The sequence below is a fragment of the Callospermophilus lateralis genome, chromosome 4 (assembly GCF_048772815.1).
Source record: "Callospermophilus lateralis isolate mCalLat2 chromosome 4, mCalLat2.hap1, whole genome shotgun sequence".
In the NCBI taxonomy this organism is placed as follows: Eukaryota; Metazoa; Chordata; class Mammalia; order Rodentia; family Sciuridae; genus Callospermophilus; species Callospermophilus lateralis.
The window spans coordinates 94,250,441-94,268,448 of record NC_135308.1 but is presented as its reverse complement, the minus strand read 5'-3'; the positions used below and the strand labels follow the sequence as shown (position 1 = coordinate 94,268,448).

Below are 18,008 nucleotides of genomic sequence, written 5' to 3'. Positions count from 1 at the left end.
TACAGGCTCTCTAGTTGTGAATTCTTTTAACTTTTGTTTATTATGGAAGATTTTTATTTCATCATCAATTCTGAAGCTTAATTTTGCTGGACGTAGTAGTCTCAGCTGGCATCCATTTTCTTTCAGAGCTTGGTATATATTATTCCCAGACCTTCTAGCTCTGAGGGTCTGGGTTGAGAAGTCAGCTGAGATCCAAATTGTTTTCCCTCTAAATGTTACCTGCTGTTTTTCTCTGGCTGCCTTTAAAATTCTATCCTTATTCTGTATGTTAAGCATTTTCATAATAATATGACTTGGTACGGGTATGTTGTAATTTTGTATATTGGTGGAACTTTAAGCCTCCTGTATTTGATTTTCCATTTCATTCTTTAGATTTAGGAAATGTTCTGATATTATTTCACTGAAAAGACTGTGCATTCCTTTGGTTTGTATCTCCAAGACTTCATTTATCCCCCAAAATCTTAAATTTGGTCTTTTCAAGTTATCCCATATTTCTTGGAAGTTCCGTTCATGGTCTCTTAACATATTTTCTCCATGGTCAACTTTGTTTTCAAGATTATATATCTGTCTTCATTGCCTGAAATTCTGCTTTCCAAGTAGTCTAGTATGTTGATAATGCTTTCCATTGAATTCTTAATTAGGTTTATTGATTCCTTCATTTTGAGGATTTCTGCTTGATTATTTTTCAGAATCTCTTTTTACTGAAGTGATCTTTCATTTCCTGTATTTTTTTTCTCTGATATCGCCCTTTATCTTGCAGATTAGTTCTAACTATGTACATTCTAAATTCTTTCTCTGACATTTTTTCCACCATGGTGTTGTTAAATTCTGTTTTTGAAGTATCTTGGTTTGTTTGGGGCAATTTGTTCCCTTGCTTTTCATGTTAGTTGTGTGTCTAACCATCTAGCAGTAGGATCTAAGATAGCAGAGTTTCTACCCTGTGTGCTTGTAGTGTTCCTGAAGGTTTCCAGTACCTCACCATTTAGGGGGAGACAAATAATAATAACCAATGCAAACAATATACAGCATTAAACCAAAGAGTTCCTACTATATCATCTTAATGTTAATCATCACAATAAACAGAAATGATGTGATCAGTTATTGCCTATAATAAAAACAGCAAGTTTGCAAAAGGGTTTACAATTTCAAATGGTGGACAGGGGGTGAACATAAGTGATATAGGATATGATGATTATGAGGGAGGAGGAGAGAAGACAGAAATAAAAATTTAAAGGAAGAGTGAAAGAACAACAGAGATTAACTGTTAGTGGAAGAAAAGAGAAAATAAAGGGAAACAGGTAAGTGAAAAATAAATTTTAAAAAATTAAAAATAAAGAGAATCAAAACAAAACTAAAATACACTAATCAAACATCCTAGTCCTCAAAAAACTGATCCATGAAAAATGACTGGCTTTAGCAATGTGAGAAATGAGAAAAAAGCCCAGATATGAGTATGTATAAATGCCCATATATCATTAAGGTCACAGTTAAACAGAGAAAAGAAAAACAAAAAAAGAAAGAAAGAAAGAAAGAAAGAAAAAATCCTGATGAAAAGTTAAAGAATTCTTCCCACTGGAGTTCAAAAAATTCTCAGCTTCTCTTCTCAGCAGTTTTAGGTGGGGTCATCTGGATTGAGATGCTCCATGCTCCATTCTCTGGGCTGCTGGAAAGAGGTAATCCTGTAGGTGGAATTCCTAGAGGCAGGGTTTAGGCTTAAGTGGGCACCAGGTTCTTCGCTGAATTCCAACTGGTCTGGAGATTTTTCAGCACACCTCCAGGGCCCAGAAATTGACAGTCCACACTAGAAGACTATACCCCGGGTATCTCCCCTGGGTTCCACTTGTGTAGTACAGGAGTCAATTCTTAGTCTCCTACATCACCTGCAGGCCCCACATTTCCTGGTATTAAGTTCAGTCTCCAAACTCAATCTTTCCTGCCCCCACCCTTCTGGTTCCTTACCAGATGTGTGCTCTCCCTGCCAGTGCTGCAAGCAGCAAGTTTAACGGAGAGGGGTAAAGCTAGGTGGATTTCCACAACCAGTAAACTTCTCTACATGTTTGATTTTTTTTTCCTGGTTGCTTTTACACACTTTATGGCATGCAGTGTGTGCTTCCTGGGCCTGTATTATGGGCCAAACTCGGGTGTGCCAGGAAATTAGCTTCCTTAGCTGTCCACCTTCCCCACTCCTCCACTGCAGCTGCAAAATGGTTCCTTCTTTTGTCTTCTGCACTTCAACTGGAGAGATGATGGCTTCTTTTCTGCACAGGGATATGTGCAGTGTGCCTTTCAGGTTTGTCGGGCAATGTTGCTGATCTATAAATGTTCCATACCCAGACACACACATCAGGCCTCCTAAAAATTCATTTTCCTTTAATCCCCTTATACCTCCACCTCACTTGTGAAGAAACCACTCTGGCTGGTGCTTCCAGCCTCGCCACAGCAGTAGCTGTGCTGCTGGGGACTCTTTCCTCATTTTATACATCCAACCTCCTGAGTCCCCAATCTGCTCTGAATGTCCAGTTTTAAATTCCAGTAAAGTCCTCCCTGCCTTTTTTTGGGTTACCCACCTTGCTAAGAAGCTGCCTGTCTGCTTTCTTGGTTTCACTCCATGGTGTAGCCAGGAAAGTGACATTCTCTATTCTGCCATATTGAAAAAACACTTTATTTTGAGAAAGGTTTTGCTAAATTGCTCAGGCTAGGCTAGAACTTGTGATCCTCCTGCCTCAGCCTCCCTAGTAGCTGGGATTACAGGTGTTCACCACCATGCCCAGCATGGTTTCTTTTTTATGTTAACCCAAGGTGATCATTTGAAACAGCAGAGAAATTAAAAAAGAAGTCTAGATAAAGACACAGATGACCCTCATAGTAACACCACAGATCCACTTTTAGAACAAAGGTCAGACATATTTGTATGGAATCAAGTAAAACTGTGGCATGTAGTCACTCTTTATTGTTACTGGCCCAGCATTAATTCTCAGACTCATTATGTGAGTTCAGTTAATGTGGTTAGACAGCTGCATTTCTTTAGCAAACATGTAGTATTAGGTTTATGTATGAAGTGTGAAACAGAATACACACTTCATGTGAAATAGATGTACCTTGCTAGGAGAAGCCAATATTTTTAAAGAATATAGATTCTATGAACTTTGTCAAATGTAAATTTACATCATAAAATAAGCTCACAAAAGCAAAAATTGTGGAGAGCTTCCAAAATAATGTAGAATTAGAACTATTTATTTATTTATTTTGAATTAGAACAATTTTAAACTTTAAAAATAAAATCATATGAAAAACCTGATCTACACATAATCCAAATTATACATTTATGAACACTGTTCTCTTTAACTTTTGCAAAAATATTTCTTCAAAAGAGGTCATAATTTTTGACTGTTAATAATTTTATCTAAGAATTATTAATAGTTCACACCAGTAAGCTAATTATTGCTAACATCTAATAAATATGGCACATTTTATAATACTGAAAAGGAAGTTTACCTCTTGATTTGTCACCTTATTTGTGAACAGACATAGAGTTGAAAACCTATTTCAAAAGACTATTCATAAAAATTTAAAAGAATGGATAATATTTCTTTCAAAAGCTATTATAATATTAAGTGTTCTTACTTAACATTAACCTAGATACTTTGAAGCACAAATTACAATAAGGTCAGATCCTTGCTAATGAAGCCCTTTACAATTAGTTAGAAAGACAAAACAACAATAAATGACAAAGTATCTATAGTCAAGTGCTTAGTGACCAATACAGAAAGTAAGATAGTACAACTTTGCCAGACACAGGAGGCTGAAGAAAGAGGATCACAAGTTGGAGGCCAGCTTCAGCAACATAAAAATTTTTTAAAAAGGGACTACAGGTAGAGCTCAGTGGTACAGAATTCCTGGTTTCAATCCCCAGTACTGCAAAAACAAAACAAAAAACCTACCTGTACAAAAATAGGGGTTAGATACAGAATAAGAGGCTCAAATCAGATCTTAATGCCTTGAAGGCTATATATATAAAAGAGTAAGTGGGAAAGGATAAAAAAATTAAATACTAAATAATACAACCCTTGAATGTCTGTGTCTTCCCAAAATTCACATTGAAACCCCAACCCCAATATGACAGCATTTGGAGATAGGGTCTTTGGGAAATAATGAAGCCAACAATATTGACTTCATGAAGAGACTAGTGCCTCCATAAGAAGATAGGAAAGCGCTTGCTTCCTCTCTCTCTGGTTGATGCAAGGATACATCAAGAAGACAGCTACTGCAAACCAGGAAGAGGGCCTTGACTCTAGTCCAACCATGCTGCACTCTGATTTCTGACTTCCCAGCTCCAGAACTGTGAGGATTAAATTTCTTTTTTTAAAGCCATGTAATCTGTGGTAATTTGTTAGAGCAGAGCCCAAACTAAAACAACCCTTACAACACTTATAATATTTATTACTAAACATGCTGATTTTCACAAGTGTTCTGCCATTAGGAACTATGTTTTTACTGTTTCATATTAACCTCTATATCTAATGATGGCATGCAAATAAATGGCAATTAATAAACATTTGTCATTTTTAATGAAAGAACACTTGACATTTGATACAGAACAACTTATTCCTTTATAAACTCTAAAATAGTGAGAGATGTCTTTTCAGACAACTAGTAAAATGCTTGATGTTGCCCTCTGATTATAAATGTGTACTTTGTGAATAAGCTATACAGCATGCTTCACAATCTGGACCTGACTTATTGCCAGTCTCATTTTCTACCCCCATCCTGTTAGTTTATATCCTTCCAAACCAAACCTCTGCCTACTCTCTAACCTCACAAGGTCTGGAAAGTCCTTCACCCATTTCTGTACTATATTCTCCTATTCATCTTCCAAAAGTGTCACCACTCCTTTGAAGCTGTCAGGTAGAATTCATCCTGGTCTCCATCTCTCACAGCACTATGCCTAATTTCTGCTATCCAGCTCAACAGACTGTATTATAACCATCAATTTCCCTCCAGAAATAAAGGTGCCTAAGGGTGAAGGTTCATTCATTTTGATAGTCCTACGGATTATAGCACCTTTTCTTGTATAGTTGTCCCAATCCATGGGGGATTGGTTCCAGGAGTCTGCAGATTCCTAAATCTGCAGAAGTTTAAGTTTCCTCAATGTAAATGCTATGTAAACAGTTATTATATACAGTTGTCAAATATTTTGGGAATAACAACAACAAAAAAGACTGCTAATGTTCAAAACAGCTGCATTTAAAAAATTTTTTTTAGTTGCAGATGGACACAATACTTTTATTTATTTATTTTTATGTAGTACTGAAGCTTGAACCCAGTGCCTCACATGTACTAGGTAAACATTATGCCACTGAGCTACAACTCCAGCCCAATAGCTGCGATTTTTTAAAATTATTTTTTTAAGTTGTAGTTGGACACAATACCTTTATTTTCATTTATTTATTTCTATGTGGTGCTGAAGATCGAACCCAGAGCCTCGCATACACTAGGCAAGCATTCTAACACTGAGCCACAACCCTAGCCCCCAACAGCTGCAATTTTTGAAAGACTATTTTTGATCTGAGATTGATTGAATCCATGGGTGTGAAACCCATGGATTTGGAGGGCTGGATGTATACAAGAACTAAACAGCTATTGAATACAAGAAAGGGTAAACAACATAGCAAACATTGTTCAAGTGTTCTCTAATAGGATCTGGCAATGCATGTGTATGTCAGCACACACATACAATCAAAATGAACTCAAAATTAAATGGTGATTATGGTTTTGCGAAAGTATTTTTTTAAGTCAAGATTCTTTGCTGGAGGATGTCAGCAGAGAATATGGGAAAAGGGAACAAGTATTAGGGGCTTGAGTGTGAATTTAGAGAAGAGAAGCCCATTCTGAGAATGAGCAGGTCCTGTGCAGAAGCTGGCAGGGGGTATCAGGGGCATAGTGTGGCCCAGCAGAACTGGTAAATCTAGAAAATGGTGATTCAGGTGTTGAGCATGATCACCCAGAAAAGGAAGCTCCAGACTTAACTTTTGATTTAGCTCTGCTCAGTGCAGGCGGAGGGAAGGAAGACTTGAAAAAGCAGATGTTGACCAGCCAGAGAACAAACAGGAAAGTCAACCCACCAGGTAGTACTTCTGGCACAGGTTCAATTTCTGCTCAATGAACATCCATTCCAAGTTCACAGTTGTGCTAAGGTTGGATCATCCCTAGAGTCTGTGGGGCAAGACTTGATGGAGGTACCGTTACAAGTATCATGAACACTCCACAGTAGAGCTTACTCAGTCTGGCTTGAATGCCTCTGCTCCTTTCAACTTTACTTTTATCACAAGTATTTGCATTAAGATCCCATTTTAAAATGACCTGTATTAGTAAGTATAAAATTATCTAACATAGAAATTTTTGTTAACTAACTTCAGAATCACTCTATTCCAAAGCTAGATATATTTTTGACAAGTCTGTCATGAAATCCAATAAGTTTCACTATTATAAATTAAGTCAAACTGTGAGTAGAATATATGTTCTAAAATTTTAAACACTGTAGGGTACACATATGACTTTAATTGGGTAAACTCTGTCAACGTAAACTATGTACTGAAATTAGAAATAAATGAATTTGAAATTCTAAGAAAAAAGGTTTCTTCATTTTAGTATTGTTAACAATATTAATAGCCATTTACTGAGAACCCATTATTTGCTCCACACTTACATAGGTGTTCTCTAATTTATCCAAAAACTCTCTAGAAGAAAATTGAATCTCAGAGGTTGAAAGCAATGAAACTGGCATTGGAATCCAGTCCTTTTTTTTTTTTTGGTGGTGGTGGTGCTGGGAATTGAACCCAGGGCATTGTAAATTCTAGGTAAACACTCCCCCAAATGAGCTATATCCCCAACCCTGGAATCCAGTTTTTGATACTTCTATAGTTAAACTGTTTTGAATATTATACAACAGTAACATCCTTAAGCTTAAGTATAGATGAACCTTCTTCAGAAGGTTCCAACTACTTTCCTCTCAATGCTATTTAAAGGTAACCTCCATGGAAAGGTTAAAAAGCCAAGGCATACACATATTTGAGTATGAAATGCTTAGAAGCTGGCCTATAAAAAAGAAAGCAATGGATTAAACAGGGGCTTTTAAAATACTGGATTAAATGCCAGGTGGTAACATCAATTTCAAGTATGAATTCCATGGTGGTGAGGGAAAAAAGAAATTTGATTCAATAAAAATTCTGTTCCAGTAGCTCTGCAAAATTTCATGGCTCATCTGCATTCTCTTAAAGCTTCTTCACTGATGGTACTTGTTTAGAAAGGACTATGAGCCAATTTTAATATAGGAATTCTTTAATTATATCTGTTTAGGACAGTTATATGTGGCTACCCATCCTGGCATCAAAGTAATTAGCATTAAAGATCAAAGGCTTCTTGCATAAATCCAGAATACAAGCTTGTTTGGATTCTATGTCATGGAACCACAGAAAGAATCCAGTAAGTCAACGTTCACTGAATTTATTTATGCCTGTCATTTCCTTTGGGGCAATTCATTTTACAGACTGTTGGAAAAATTCAAAACTGTTTGACTTTTATTGTTTATTATTAACTCTTTAAGCACTAGCCATACAACTGTAGTTAATTCAGCCATGTTGCTGGTTCTGAAGGGAACTTAATCATCTTAAACCAAAGGGATTTCTAAAATCAACTGACAGGAAAGAGAGATTAACTGTTATTATCATATTGCTCCTGAAGCCAGAAATTAGAAAATTCAGCTGAATTATGAAAATGAGAATACTGCAAAAGAAGAAAAGAGCAACTAGCTACTTTTTGTTCTTTACTAACCTTGAAATAAAATTTTCTTTGTTTCCACTTGCCACTCATTCTCTTTTAAAACTGTTTTATTATTAACATCAATAAACATGCTATGAACAGTTTAGAGAACAGCTGCATATATTCACAGAATCACAGTATCTGAAGGCTGGAAAGAAGTCCCAAAAGCCATCTAATGCAACTACCTGTCCCAGGAATATGTTTCTTTTACCATATCTTAGAGAAGAAGGCCAATACATGGAACATATTCTACCCATCGAAGTAGCCTACGGCATCTATGGATGTTTCTCTTGGAAGGTTCTCATTTAATGAATTGAAATCTTACTATTGCTTCCACCCAGTTATATCTTTAAGTCATAAAAACAAATTATTTAAGTTCTCCTTCCTATGAAGTTCTTTGAACATCTAAAGAGAGTGACTTTCTGTAGCTAGCTCTAGTCCTTCAAATGTTCCTAATATGAAATGCTATCGAATCTCCTAAGTTCCTTATGTTGGGCAATCTACAAAAATTTAACTTAATTTGAATGCATTCTTAAAATGATTATTTTTTTATTGTGGTACTGGGGGTTGAATCCAAGGGAATCCTACCACTGAGCTGTGTCCCCAGCCCATTTTTTATTTTGAGACAAGGTCTTGCTAAGTTGCCAAGGCTGGCTTCGAACTTGTGGTTCTCCTATTTCAGTAGCAAGGATACCCAACAATAATTAAAAATGCTTTAAAAAAAAATTCTAGTTTCTAACATTAAATCAGATGAGTTGATGCTCAAATATAGCAAAATCTTTCTCATAAATGTATATATACTTCTATTACAACTGAATAAATTCAGACACAAGACCACTTTTCTTTTTTAAGTTGTAGGTAGTCACAATGCCTTTATTTTTTATGTGGTGCTGAGGATTGAACCCAGTGCCTCACCCATTCTAAGCTAGTACTCTACCACTGAGCCACAACCACAGCCCCACAAGACAACTTTTAATACTATCTAAATAATTAATTGCTCTTAACTGTTCCTAATGTGTAATAGTCAGATAGTAAATGTTAACTAAAAAATTTAACAAACCTAAAATACCTTTCTACAAACTTTTGGAAAATAGGATAAATCATAAATTCTAAAGTTATACAAAAAATGATTACTCTCCCATAACAGACAACTTTCACTCAAACACAAAACAAAACATAACAGCAAAGCAAAACACTGTGATTTTCTAGCAAAAGTCAGAAACTCTGCATTTCAAGAGTATTTCAGGCACTTTTTAATATGGGCCTGAGATGGACTAGATAAACTACTTCAAGATCTTTGCTTTGGGTTTCAAGAGAAGTCACCTATGCTATTCCATACATGCTTTGATTATGGAATAATCAAATAATAATATTTTGTTTACTCCTCACACTTCAGATAGAGCCCTAATATCCAGAGTATACAAAGAACTCAAAAAATTAGACAATAAGATAACAAATAACCCAATCAACAAATGGGCCAAGGACCTGAACAGACACTTCTCAGAGGAGGACATACAATCAATCAACAAGTACATGAAAAAATGCTCACCATCTCTAGCAGTCAGAGAAATGCAAATCAAAACCACCCTAAGATACCATCTCACTCCAGTAAGACTGGCAGCCATTAGGAAGTCAAACAACAAGTGCTGGCGAGGATGTGGGGAAAAGGGTACACTTGTACATTGCTGGTGGGACTGCAAATTGGTGCAGCCAATTTGGAAAGCAGTATGGAGATTTCTTGGAAAGCTGGGAATGGAACCACCATTTGACCCAGCTATTCCCCTTCTCGGTCTATTCCCTAAAGACCTAAAAAGAGCATGCTACAGGGACACTGCTACATCAATGTTCATAGCAGCACAATTCACAATAGCAAGACTGTGGAACCAACCTAGATGCCCTTCAATAGATGAATGGATAAAAAAAAAATGTGGCATTTATACACCATGGAGTATTACGCAGCACTAAAAAATGACAAAATCATGGAATTTGCAGGGAAATGGATGGCACTAGAGCAGATTATGCTTAGTGAAGCTAGCCAATCCCTAAAAAACAAATACCAAATGTCTTCTTTGATATAATGAGAAGCAACTAAGAACAGAGCAGGGAGGAAGAGCAGGAAGAAAAGATTAACATTAAACAGAGACATGAGGTGGGAGGGAAAGGGAGAGAAAAGGGAAATTGCATGAAAATGGAGGGAGACCCTCATTGTTATACAAAATTACATATAAGAGGTTGTGAGGGGAATGGGAAAATAAACAAGGAGAGAAATGAATTACAGTAGATGGGGTAGAGGGAGAAGATGGGAGAAGAGGGGAGGGGGGATAGTAGAGGATAGGAAAGGTAGCAGAATACAACAGTTACTAATAGGGCATTATGTAAAAATGTGGATGTGTAACCGATGTGATTCTGCAATCTGTATTTGGGGTAAAAATGGGAGTTCATAACCCACTTGAATCTAATGTATGAAATATGATATGTCAAGATGTTTTGAACAACCAATAAAAAAAAAAAAAAAATCTTCGCTTTGGGTATCAAGAGAAGCCACCTATGCTATTCCATACATGCTTCGATTATGGAATAATCGAATAATAATATTTTGTGGTGGTCCACAAAATATTCAATTAAGAACTTGCCACACAAGAGTATTTTAAAAGGATAATGTCATCTAAATTACACTAAAAAAAATAATTAAACATTCATATACACTTACCCAAGATTCATGGTATAAAACTGTTAGTAGATACATTGCATAATCATAATTCTGTCTTTTTAAAGGGCACCTTTAAAAGAGAAAGAAGGAAGAAGTCAAAATTCTAGAAACAGTATACAGAATGATTTGCAAAGCATATACAGAAGATAATATCTTTAGAAATTCTCTGCTTTTAAGAAATTTTTTTTTTTTAGAATAAAAACATTCTATATATATCATTCTATGTATAACATTATTTAAGGATACTGAACACTGGTGTTATTTTCAACTCTGCTTTCATCACTAATGTAGTTATTTGTATACAACAGCTTATGCTATTTTTAATATGACTGTATCCAACTGAAGTCCCCTTCACCATGTCAAAATCTGCTAAATGGCATAAGCATATCTAATGAACCATTTTTAAAATAGTTAAGACAAGCTGGGTGCAATGGTGTATAAAAAGTATCATCTACTTGGGAGGTTGAGGTAGTAGTATTGCTAGAGTCCAGGAGTTCAAAGCCAGACTGGGCAACCCACCAAGATTCTATCTCAAAATAAATAAATAAACAAATAGGCAGATGATAGATGCTAATCAAGTGTTGATTTCTCCAGAGCTGATTCTCTTTATATGAGTTACACTATATACAATTCTATACTATTACTGCTATATTTAAGACAGAACTAATATCCTAAAATTAGTTAGAACTTCTACATATACATGAGATAGCACATGTATTAAGGTTAATTAATAAAAGAAAAAATTTCTTCCAATTTCTTAAGTAGATGGGGTAGAGGTATTTTTATAAAATAAAACCATAAAATGACAAATGACTTAACTAACTACACTGTTCATTTTTCCTTTATGTTTATTTAATAGTTATCTATTCTATATAAGCATTACCATAAAACATATATACTGATACTGGAAAAAAAGCAACATTATCAGGTACTTACAGAGTTTCAAACAGTAACAATTAAAGGGTATTTTTAAAGTTGAACAAAGTAAAAATTCAACATTATTTTGCAATTTTTAAAAGGAGTAAAAGGAATATTCCTAATATGTTTCATATCTATTTCCCTCATAAGAAAATAATCAGAAACCATGGTTCCTTTCTTTTCTGCCTCTACCCTATTACTATATCTCTATGTATGCCATGTTCCCTCTTCCTATCACCATGACTGATGATGTAACACCAAATTGTTTCTGATACCTCCAAATGCTTTGAAACTGGGTTAGGCAGAGAGAAAGGTGACCTGTACACTCACTTTTCTCTAAAGACAGGTCTTTTATATTCTGACATAATTTAGAAACAACTGAAGTATAATTCTACTAACAAAATAACCATTTAGCAAAGATATACCAATAACCTTTCTTTAAATCAATTGAAAATCATAAAACTAATAAATTCATATATGATAAACTATAACTGGACTTACAAATATCTATCCTGGCTCTGGAATTCTGCTTATTCCCAGAAATGCCTAGATAAATTTCCATATGTACAATTTGATAATTTTAATTTTGAACTACAAGACTCTTTGTGATGCTTTCATTTTGTAAAAACCTGTTTACAGGAACATGTATTCTATTTTATGGAATGAGATGTTGCCAGATTACAGAATCACAAATAAAGCCAATTAAGAAAACAAAAAAAAACAAACTACTTGTTTAAGCATTAATCACTAGCAAATCATACTTTGTCTTCAAAATCTAAGTGTTATATGCATGGATATATAAAAATTAATATTAAAATAGTAATAATTTAGCTAAGCAGTCCTCTCTGCATACAGGAACAACATAACAAAAGTAGGCTAGTGTGAAGATATTAAAGATAGAAATTGAACAATTTTGCTAATAACCCTTCGTTACTAAAAGTATTGCTGAAGTGCTGGAGGACAAAAAATACATGTGCACAGCCTGCTCAACTTTTCTTTCTTTACCTATCTGTTTTGATGGTAAGTACATCTGTGGTCTTGCAGTATCGTTCTCCTACAAGTTTAATAAGTTTCTTCTTTGCATGATCATCTAAATTCAAACTGGAAAGTTTCACCTTAAAAGTAAAAGAAAAAATTATTTGAAAAAAATAATTTCATATAATTTGTTTAAAGAAGTAGCAATGTTATTTGTATTGATATTAAACCTACAAAACAAACCTTTTCAAACTAACTTCTATACAGTTACAGTGGCATATACTATAAAGCCTGATCTTGTTCGTGGAAAGAAAAAGAAATAAAATAAAAAGAATATATTATTGGGAGTTCTTTGAAAGTTCTGAGCATGTGTACCTTCCTGAAAGAATTAATGACATGTCCCAAAGAAGGCAAATTACAATGTTTATTAGAAGCACAAACAGAATTAAGCTCAATTAGTATTATCAAAGTTGGACACTAGAATAAATGGATAAAATATAATAGCTTTAAAAAATTTCTACCATGCAATTATAAGACCTATATCACTGCAACTATTTTAGGGACATTCATTTTTTAAAGCTACAGATGTCTCAGAGGCTGGAATATTACATCAGGGAAGGATCAAAACTTTTTTTTTTTTTTTTTTTTTTTTGATACCGGGGATTGAATCCAGGAGCGTTTAACCATTGAGCTACACATCCCCAACCTTTTTATGTTTTATTTTGAGACAAGGTCTTGCTAAGTTGCTCAGGGGTTCACTAAGTTGCTGAGGTTAGCTTTGAACTTGCAATCCTCCTGCCTTAGCCTCCTGAGCCATTGGGATTACAGGCATGTGCCACTGCACCCAGCTCAAAACATTTTAAACAATTCAGTTCAATGTTTTCCAAAAGTTAATACACAGCCTGTTAAGATTTTTTTTTTTTTTTACATTTAGGAAATGCTGAGTTTATTAACAGGATTTTAAAAATGTATTTCTTAGAGTATTTTTAAGACTTTAAAATACAGGCTTGGTATATAAATGATTCTCAAATTTATTTGATCTCAGATTTCAATTTTCAAGGAATAATTCACAGAATTAGTCTTCCTTAACACATGTTTTGGGAAATACTGGAATAAAATAACATACTTTTTAAATTGTAGAGATTATAGCATGAGCTAAAAGTATCTAGAGATGAATAGGTATGATAATACAGTTAAATAAAGTGAAGCATTGTATTCACCCATTTTTTATTATTATATGAAATATCTGAAACTGAGTAATTTTATAAAGAAATTTATTTAGCTCACAGTTCTGGAGGTTTGAGGTCAAGGCACTGGCATCAGAATGTAGGAGGACATATAAAAAAAGGAAAACATATTGCAAGACAGGAAGCCAGAAAAAAATTCAGGGGTTAGACTCACTCTTGTAAAGGACTCACAATGAGAATGACCTTATTCTCTTCTAGAACTACCTTAATCCCTCCCCAAAATTACCAAAGAACCTCCCACTAGACACCACTTGTTAAAGGTCTGACTCCTCCCGAGACTGCCACACTGAGGGGCTACCAATGCAAGAATCCTTGGGAGACAAACTCTTATCCAAACCATAGCAAGCATAGATTATTCTTCCATGTAGGGTATTAAGAAAGTGTTCATGAAGAGCAAACAGGCTAAGCGTTTTTAAATTCCATCTGGTTCTTGTCTCTAGCTTCAATAATCCTGCACTTCCCTCAAGACACCAAGCCATAGTAGCCTATTTATATGCCAATTTTTTCCCCATTGAATGGCAAATCTTTGAATGCAAGAAAAATATCTATTTTGTTTTTGGCAATGGTCTAGGAATTATCACAGTCTTCTGGAAAGAATATGTATCAACAACTAGGTTTACAGCTTAAGAGATAAATAACCCATTTTATGAAAAATCAGATTAATAACAAGATGAAGAATTACAAGAAAAAAAAGAAAATGTACCTACATTATTATAATTATGCAAATACATGTGCATATGCACATATACAGAGACAGTCTACAGAGAAAAATGAATAGCTTTTATATTAGGATAGTAAGAATGTAGTGATCTGTCCTTTTGAAACTCCCTTCAATAAAATCATAATAATGTTTAGCAATACATTAAGGCATTTTTAAAATGTGTTTTAGCTTTTTTGCCATAAGATATCAAAAAACACAGCAGCTAACAACAACCTTAAAACTAATATTCACATTGACATTTTAATGTTCAAAACTACATACATTAAATGCCAGAAACTCATAAATACTTGAGAAATAGTGTGTAGTACACTCACGCCACCTGCTAGCACTCAAAGGCACTGCAGAATTATAGTCTTACATGGACTAACACTGATTGCAAGGTGGAGTGGCATTCAATTGTCTTTCCTTATCAAAATTCAAAGCAATGCTTAAGCTTTTTGTTTTCAAGTTGCTGTTTTTCAAAGAACAGGTATTGTGCCACCAATATTATCCCCAAAATAATATGGATATTTCAAATCATAGGAGGTTGTGATTGTATGTGTCTATCTTCAAATGTCTATATTTTAACACAAAAGAAGCAACATAAATTTAAGGTTTAAATGTGAGATATTTTCTCTACATGCAAGTATGGTATGATTTAAAAACTCTGGTATTACACATGAGAAAAGAGCTGGGTTTGATTTTTAGGACTGCCACCTGCTACGTGATTTCAATCAAATTATTTTACCTCCCTGAGACAGTTTCCTCAGTACAACTTCATTCACAGGATCTTTGTCAGGAATAAACGAGACAAACAGAAGACAGTGCTTTAAAGTAAAGTCTTAAACAAACATAAGTTCTTAATTCTAAACTACTTCTCTGACTATAGAGAAAAACATAACACTTTCCTTCTCTGAATTTAAAAATCTGAATATCTTTAAATCATATTTACCCCACCGTATTGATTGAGACAAACTAGACTGCACATGCTTAATTCATTGTTTCATAAATTCATCTCATAAATATTGCATGACCCTGATACCAAAACCTAGTAAAGAAAGTTATTAATCAGGAGGGTATTCTCAGTGGAAAAGTGATCTCTGACACTGAAGAAACCATGCTTTAAAATTTACAAATCAATCACAGTTACATCAGAAAATCCTGGCAATTATCTATCTGTTAGCACTTAATACAAAAATAGATTTAACACATTTTTGCTATATGTTCTTACTAGGATACAGGCTACATACAGTACAAAAAAAAACCTTTTTTTTTTTTTTTGAGGTTTCTTAAAGGTACCCCAAAGAGATGGGCAGTTCTCCTCTAGATGAATCAAAAGTACATTAGTCAGGGCTATTTGGAGTAATGGCTGATTCTTCGACTACGACAGGGAAAATGTGAGATGAGTCTGGAGTATTTTATAGTGACATATAATAAGAAAATGTTTAAAAATCAGATGATGGAGGTATGGCAAAGAAATAGAAAAGCCAATTAAAAGAGTATCAAATAAATATCCATGAGTCCATACTGACATAAATGGTTGAACAAATACATGTATGTGGGAGAACAGACAAATTTTCCACATAGAATTCCAAACAATGAATGTGGTATTTCTCCCTCAAGGAGGTATAGCATAACTCCTGACCCCTTAAGTGTGGGCTTGGCATAGTTACTTCGCTTTCCTGGAAAGGACAGGAAAAGGGTAATTTGTGTGTGTGTGTGGTGATAGGAATTGAACCTAGGGCCTTGTGCCTGCAGGCAAGCACTCTAACAACTGAGCTATATCCCCAGCCCAGGAAAAAGATAATTTTATAGTGGAGAAAACTGACAAATGCTAATTAGCATCAGCCAGGAGATCAAGGTTAGCATCATCAGTGAACAATCACATAAACAGCCAGTACTTTTGATATAATGTGATAATAATGGCAATTTATATCTGGAATTTTCCTCCTCAAAATACATAACAAGTTGAAGGACATTCTAAAAAAATACATAATTAAAATTCTTAAAATTGCCAAGGTCAAGTCAGACACAGTGTCTCTCTCACACCTGAGTCCCAGCACTCAGGAGGCTGAACAGGAGGACCATTTGAGCCTAGGAATTTGAGGCCAGCCTGAAAAACACAATAAGATCCAGTCTCAAAAACAAAACAAAACGAAATATCTTTTAGGACTGGGGTATAGCTCAGTGGAAGAGTGCTTGACAAGCACGCATAAGACTCTGGGTTTAATTCCAGCATGGAAAAACAAAAAAACTGTTAAGGTCATCAAAAACAAGTCTAAGGAACATCACAGATAAGAGGAGTCCAAGAAGACATGATTTCTAAATATAAAGTGGTACCCTCAATGGCATTCTAAAACAGAAAAAGAACATCAGGTAAAAGCTAGGCAAATTCAAATAAAGCATAGACTTTAAGAATATTATATCAATATTAAATCATTAACTGGATGCAGTGAGGCATGCCTGTAATCCCAGCAGCTCAAGAGGCTGAGGCAGGATAATCTTTAGCTTGAAGCAAGCCTCAGCAACTTAGCGAGAACTCACACAACTCAGCAAGACTCTGTCTCTAAATAAAATATATAAAAAGAACTAGGTTCAATCCCTGATACCAAAAAAATTTAAAAAATTAAATCATTAGCCCTGATAAATGTAACATAGTATAATGTAAAATGCTACCAAAAGGAGAAAATTCAGAATGAAAATATGAGAATCTTCTGTAGTTTTCAAGAAACTTTCTGTAAATTTTAAAGCTATTCTAAAATACAAAGTTTAATTTAAAAAAAATATATGAAGTAACTGCCCCATGACCGCTGTGTTTACCAAGACTTCAAATACTAAATTACAAGTTACTAGGGCAAAAATTTGGAAATGTAATACCATGTAGTATGCTCCAGGTAAGAGGGGTGATTTGATGTTTCTCCAAAGCAATATTGGAAAGGACAATGATCCTAAATACATTACTAGCAAGGCAAATCAGCAGCAGAGTAAAAGAATGATATGCCTAAAGTTCAGAAATGCTTCAGTAATTGGAAAACTATTGATATAATTCACTGTTTCAGGAATTCAAAGGAGAACATTACAAAAATGCTAATAAATTAGGAATAGGATACATTTCTAATATAACAAAGACTATTAAGCTGAAATTCTACCTTATGCTTAAGAGACAAAACACTAAAGGCATAGTCATTAATGTACAGAACAGCATAACAGACAATATAAATACTATTTTAGAAATTTTGTTTAATACAAATGACAAAAAAAAAAAAGCTACATGTAATTAAAAGGGGAAATTAACCATGACTTATCAATTATTTTTTTAGAAGTAGTTGGACACAATACCTTTATTTTATTTATTCACTTTTATGTGGTGCTGAGGATCAAACCTAGGGCCTCGCATGTGCTAGACGAGCACTCTACCACTGAGCCACAATCCCAACCCCAACTTATCAATTATTTACTGGAAAACTTCTAAAAGAATCCACTGAAAACTTCTACCATACCAATTTTGGTTTCTAAATACCACTGAACACTAACAGGTGTCAGGGCTCCTTAGAGAAATGGCTGATTCCAAGTCTACAATAAGAAATATACACCTTGATCACTCTGTTATACTAGAATACAAGCAAACTCAAATAAATTG

The 18,008-nt window shown here is 34.6% G+C and overlaps 1 protein-coding gene across 3 annotated transcripts in view; it reads right to left on the bottom strand.

Moving 5' to 3' along the window:
• Positions 1–18,008, bottom strand: part of Mrps35 (mitochondrial ribosomal protein S35) — a 49,713-nt gene that overhangs the window by 17,125 nt on the left and 14,580 nt on the right. For all 3 annotated transcript variants that reach the window (XM_076854237.1, XM_076854240.1, XM_076854238.1), the window contains 2 exons: positions 12,452–12,561; positions 10,529–10,598 (listed from right to left, as the gene is read on the bottom strand). In XM_076854237.1, the coding sequence (XP_076710352.1) occupies positions 10,529–10,598; positions 12,452–12,561 (180 nt within the window). The remainder of the gene's footprint in view (positions 1–10,528; positions 10,599–12,451; positions 12,562–18,008) is intronic.